At 36.2% G+C, this 6,504-nt stretch overlaps 1 protein-coding gene across 1 annotated transcript; it reads right to left on the reverse strand.

Moving 5' to 3' along the window:
* Nucleotides 1-630: 630 nt before the first annotated feature.
* LOC149822693 (uncharacterized) lies at nt 631-2,332 on the reverse strand. The gene is made up of 2 exons (XM_089981224.1): nt 1,867-2,332; nt 631-1,365 (listed from the first exon to the last, which is right to left on the reverse strand). Exons 1-2 carry the CDS (start codon nt 2,196-2,198, stop codon nt 873-875), a joined length of 825 nt encoding a protein of 274 aa, XP_089837350.1. The 5' UTR covers nt 2,199-2,332; the 3' UTR covers nt 631-872.
* Nucleotides 2,333-6,504: the final 4,172 nt, after the last annotated feature.

Consider the following 6,504-nt stretch of genomic DNA (forward strand, 5'->3'; position numbering starts at 1 on the left):
TGTGCATATATACGTGTATCTATGTACGAATGCGTGCATTGATTAAGATACATACTTGGTTCGTTATTTAAATTTTTAATTTTACTGCTTTTTGTGCCAGTACACAAAGAAACAAACAGCACACACTTCTGACATGCAGATCCACTAGACTAGAACTATTGAACACCATGATCTAAGACTACTATCTTAGTAGTTTGCATAAAAATTAGAAAAATATATCTATTTTCCACAGAAGCAAAAAAACAGAGACAAGGAATTCTCAAACAGCCTGTCCGACTAAGCTGAAACAGGACACCATAAACTTGGCGCAGTCAGTTAAACCAATAAAAAATGCCAGCCTCTTAATATAAACCATCATTATCCCCAAAATGAGTTTCAGATGCCAACAGCAAGATCAACATTAAGGGGGTACCCTTAGACCGATACTTAAGGAACCCCAAATTTCATTCCCTTCATTTTAAAGTATATAAAATAAAGTCATAGTAACCAAATAAAGAAAGCTTGTCCAGAATAGATAGCAGGATTACCTAACAGAACTAGTAAGTGCCAAACATGGAAAGGATAAAACTGTTCAAGTAAAGATATGAAAAGCCAGGACGAAGAGAAATAAACCACCAAAAACACATTAAGTTCATGAAGGATAGCATGACATACTTTATTAAAAAAGTGGCTACAAGAATATTAGATTACAATTTCCTATGTACACATCGCCTTTTTCCATATCAACAAACTTACGAGTTGTGACACAACAGATAAGTACACATTGTAGAACACTTAGGTGGACAATTGACCAAACCAACCTTGCAGACTACACTTTCTTCTCCTAAAATACTTCAAAGCGCTACACCATAAAACTAATATGATCAAACTAATTATCTGCAACAAGAAAAAGCAAACTGATGACCTTCTTGATCCAATGTTTGCTTGACTGCCAAATAGAAATCCCACCATGATGATCTTTCAAAAAAATAATTTGGAACACTCCCACATCCCAGAAAGAAAGTTGGGTTGGGCCTGGCCGAGCAGCTAGCAGCAACCATATCAAGAACTGAAACTGGGGTCAGTGTCTTTGGGAAATTGAGAGCCAAATTATCAACTGTATGTTCATAAATCTTCCCTTTCCTATCCAGTTTATACTTTGAAGTCCCCTGAAACTTCCCTCTTGACTCCCATGGCACACGGGGAATGCCATGGAGGGTCCAGCGGACAAGTATAACATTCTCTGAAAGCTGCCAAACCTTACAGACCTCCAGCCAAATCTCCTTAAAAAATATCCAGCCATGAAAACGCAATGCTGAGAATATGAGTTTGTAATTCTCAATTCCACTGAATCGATTCAATGGGTCTGTAAATGTTATGTCTTCTCTACAAACAAACAAGCAAACAAAAATTGAATCAATACCATGATTATGTAACTTATCTCACAAACCAGAATCACAGTTGGTGAAGTTGTTATGTTTTCTTTACAAAGTAACAAGATAAAATTATGAATCAAGCCCATGAATTTGCATCGTTTATGCTAGAATCACGTGGAATAGCAAGAAGTTATCTCTTTTTCTCGACAAAAAGCCAAAATAAAAAATTGACTCAAAATCATGACTTACCAAATTGTCTACTTCACTATAAACACAGAGAAAGAGCTAAAAGTTATATGTTCTCTTCAAAAAAATTTGCTGAACGAAAATTATGATATTATAAACTATCTGAGCCGCTAGGATAGCATGGAAAGAGAAATAAGTGATTTTCTTATATACAAACACCCAAGAAAAGAAAAGATAAGAAAAAAAATCATGATTTAGCAAACAAATTATCTTAGCACAACAGCATCCAAGGACCACAAAGAGAGTGAAAAGGACAAAAGATTACCTGTAGATTTCATAATTGAGCTCTTTGTTGAACATCAGAGGCAAGTCCTCTCTGAGAGTTCTAACAGCGGAGCCCAAATTGACGTAGAAATCATTCTTTTCTTTGTCTACAACCTCTTTCCTGAGTGCAGTTTCCAATTTGGTGATAAAGAAGGAGGAACCCACCAAGGAGAGTGGGTAGGAACTCAAGAGACGAGATGGGTATTGGGTGTCCTTGTGAAGGGCATGTTGGGGGGTACTCTTTGTCCGTTTTCCTCTGTTGGGTGTTCGTGGGGAGCGCAGGGGAGAGAAAAAATGGAGGTTTGGGGATAGTAGATGAACCATCATCATCATCACCACCCTCTCACTTCATCTCCTCTTACTATGACTCCATGAGAGAGAGAGAGATGGGTGTCGTAAGGAAGAGATGAGAGGCTGCCATGAAGACGAAAGTGATGGTCTTTTGGCTTCCCACGTCCACCGAATTCGCTTTTTCCAAATAGAGAGCGCTACGGCTTTATTTCATATTTTCCTTTTTATTTTGAACTTTTGACCATATGGAACGGTGCTCTCGTGCGGCCGAGATTCTTAGATCTCCGGGATTTTTTTAGACTTCTAAACTCGGGAACTCTCAAAATCTAAGAATTTCCTGGTTTTTTGCTCAGGTCATCCAATTATTGCTAAAAAATCACAGTCACAAATCTCAGTTTCGGGATTTTCTCCGTAAGAGATAATTTCCCAATATATTTAAAATTTTTATTTTTCTAGAGAAAATTTTGAGAAAACATCAGCATTTTAAATTTTAAATATACATAAGAAAATATATAAAAATTAATAAACATATTATAAAAAGAAATTTTCAAATGCCCACCAAACCTTTCAGCCTAATTCATATGCATACCAAACTTTTGATAGGTTTTCAATTTCCCGTCAAAAGTTTTATCCTGGGTTAAGCGAAAGACTCCCAGCCGGGTTATTATGGTCAAAAAACTACTGATAAAATTCATCTATCCATGTATTTTTAACATAAATCCTTTCAAATAAAAACTTGCCCGCCTCACCATCCAGGTGGTACTGGTATCCCATGTGGTAAGCGGGTCCTGTGCCAAGTGAAGGCTCAGGTTCGAATCCCTCTGCCACATGAGGCTTAAGAGTTATCTGGTAGAGGTCTGTCTAACCACAGCTTACCTTTCAAAAAAAATAAAAACTTGCCCTCCTCCAACCTGCATCTTCCTTGACTCTCTCAAAACAACTCTATCCAACGTTCTCCATTGGCAAAATCTTAAAACCAGAAATAGTTGAGTTTAAAAACCTCCAAATGGGTTCAGATTCAGACCCAACCCCCATTAGGTCATATATGGAGTATAGGCTAAGAGTCTATCCTATGTGGTTGAATCCTGTCCCAAATTCCATTCAGCTGTAAGTCAAAAGGAAATATATTTTTATTTCAGAATAGTTGATTTATGAAAAGTTAAACCCAGATCCAACCATTGTTTGGACCGGATCTACTTGATGGATGACTACTTAGGTCGCGTATGCTGGGAACAATAATTGCTACCAATTGATTCTCACACCATCAACCAGGGTTGCAAATGGGTCGGATCTGGCAGAAACAATACCGGATCAGACTTTCCATGAGCGGGTTTGGTTTTGAATACACTTTCGCTCAAACCACATGGCACATCTAAATGTCATCTGACCCACTTTGACATTGGATTCACAAAAAATGGGTCAACTATATAGGTTTCATACAAAATTGGTTGCGTTGGAATCAGATGCAACCCAGTTCTAACCTTATTTTTTATCCGATTCTGATCTGGATTCGACTGATCAAATCACTTATTCCAAGTCAGATCCATTTTATAAAATGAAACCTTTTTTTAGTCCATATCCACCCAAAGTATCTTGGTCATGTTGGAATCCACTAAATATCCGACCCATTTGTAATCCTACCCTCAATAACTTAATGTGTGGGGGGTTATTTGCTTAACAATAATAAACCTTTGGTGGGAAAATTAAAATCTCTAAAAGTTTGGTGTGCACATGAATTAGACAAAACTGTGGGTGAGTATTTGAAAAATTCTCTATTATAAATATATAAAAATGCAGTTTGGCAATGAAAAACATGGTATTTTTTCAAATAGACAATATGTTAAAAATATTGTGTTTTTCCTATTATGATGGGTTTTGAAAATATTGTAATAAAATATTTGTTATTATGCTTTAAATATTCCTAATCTTTGCACTCCTGGTGTATTGTCATGCAAATTAATGATGTTATACCCCAAAACCTCAAAGAGACATGAGGCATGTTTACAATGCCTCATGATCGTAAATAAATCACAATCACAATACTTTCTCAAGGTCAGTGAAACATATGAAAAAATACAAGTTGTGTTTGTGATTGCCCATTGTGATGGTATCCTTAGATTTGCCTAGTATCTCAAACTAATCAAACACACCCCAAAGCACTTGTGAAAAGTTTGCTTGATTGAGTCGATTGGATAGAAATCACGGAATGGAAGAGAATATATGCAAGGATATAAATAGTTTGGATTCAGTTTCAATGTAGGCATTTACTGCATCTGGCTGAGTTAGGTATTGCTTGGATTTGGATTTGGATTCGGATTTAGAGTTGCACAAGAAAAGAAGGTATTGAATTCAGATCTTACTAGCTAATTGGATATATTTTTTCATGTAATTGAATTTGAACTATTTATGGAATTTAGATCTGCTTCGGATTTGGGATGCAAGTATGAATCCAATTATGTGTTGGATGTTGATTTCTCTATTGAATGCAAACTATTACTCTGTTTGGGAGATAGAGACTGGAGGGGATATAGGGATTTGGGCTTTGTTTGGATGTCAGTGTGAGGGAGGAGTTGAGAGAGGTGATGGGAGTGAAGCAGAAAATGAGAGATGAGGTTAGAGTTGTCAACAACATCCTTGTGAAGATCTAGTTAAAAATAGCTCATTTTCACTCTCAACATCCTACTCTTCTCCCAAAAAAAGCTCCCAAGCACCTGTGGGGGTAATTGGTATTTAACAAATCCTCATTAAATACACTAATGGGGGCTCCACTTGTTTGGTAGGAGCTGTTAGTGCACGATCACCACATATTGGGATGTTGCAGGTTCAAAACCCAATGGTATGTTTTGTAACTGGTGAGGGTCTGCCTAACTCCAGCTTGCCTTAAAAAAAATCCTCATTAAATACCAATTCCCCTCTCATTTTTGGCTCCTAAACAAAGCCTTAGTGAATCTCAATCACCCTACTTACTCATGCTGATGTTTAGAAGTTCGGATTTGGGAGATGGGCATGAAAATTGCCTCCCATCTCCTAGATTTTATATCACAAAAAAGTTGTAATTGACAATTTCAATCTCATCACCCATTTTCTTCTCCATTCCTAGCATTTTCCTCACAATCATTGGCTTCTAATCCTAGCATAAATTGGTTTGGAGTTGACCAAGTGACTCAAACTTGATCTGTAGACATCTCTTTAGGGTTGTCAATAAATCAGGTTGGGTTCTATCTTAGACGAAATAGGATCCATAAAAGGTCCAAATGACCAAGTACCCACATTTGGAAAGACCCTTCCACATCAAATATAGATGAATAGTTTGATTGCTTAGGGATGCAAACTGTTCGGATCTGGTATAGCCAAATACAATGTTGAGACAGATTCAGTCGGATCAGGAACAACCAAAATTTGTGAAAGCTCTACTCTGGATCAGACCCATTTGCAACCCTACTTTGCATGTTCTCATATCCAAATCTAAAAGAAAATAAGTCCAATTGAAAACAAGAGTTGGGCACGCATGAAATCCAATTTCATAAAGATGAATAACTAATTGGACGTGGATCCATTGAAAATACATTTATGCAATGTCCTATCATATGCATCCCTAATGATCAGATTTTATCTATATCATTTTTATAAGCATTCCTAAGGTTGCCCATAAATTGGGATTGTGTTAGGTATCCAACTCAACCCACACTTTATAGTTGGTTATGGGCATAAAAGTGCCAACCCAAACATTATCTGGGTCAACTTGAGTTCGACTCAAGTAATGTAAATTGGGTTTGATATATGGTTTTTGCTTAAGATCCTACATGGCCTACATGAGTATTTTGTAATTTTTAAAGTTAAAAAAAAAACAATGTTGCATACACTTTAAAGTTTAAATTATACATAAGTTTGGGATTTCAATTTTCTTGATACCATATAATTTGAACTCAAATCCAAACCCAATTACTTGTTATTTAGGTCCAATGGATCAAAGACCTGGCCTATTGACAAACCTAAGCATTTTTTATAGATTAGGCCATGAGATGGACCAACTAATCTTGAAATAAGATGATCATGATTTATCGTGTTCTTGTGGATGACTTCTTTTTGTATAAAACAAACAACTCAAATTTATCCCAATTAGCAAGATTTACACCATTTGCTAAAGCAACCAAACGAAGCCCAACTGAAAAAAAAAATAATCTTACCAACGTTGTGCTTAGCTTACTAACTTAGCTTGAATGGCTTCTTTATTTCAACATGTTCAAAAATAAATAAAAATAAAAAGAAGTCTGTACATGATGGAACTGAATCTTGTCATTGCATTTTAAATTTTGCATCATAATGCATATTTTAATTTCATTTAATT

The sequence above is a fragment of the Nuphar pumila genome, chromosome 11 (genome assembly GCF_984573655.1).
Source record: "Nuphar pumila chromosome 11, dmNupPumi1.hap1.1, whole genome shotgun sequence".
Classification (NCBI taxonomy): domain Eukaryota; kingdom Viridiplantae; phylum Streptophyta; class Magnoliopsida; order Nymphaeales; family Nymphaeaceae; genus Nuphar; species Nuphar pumila.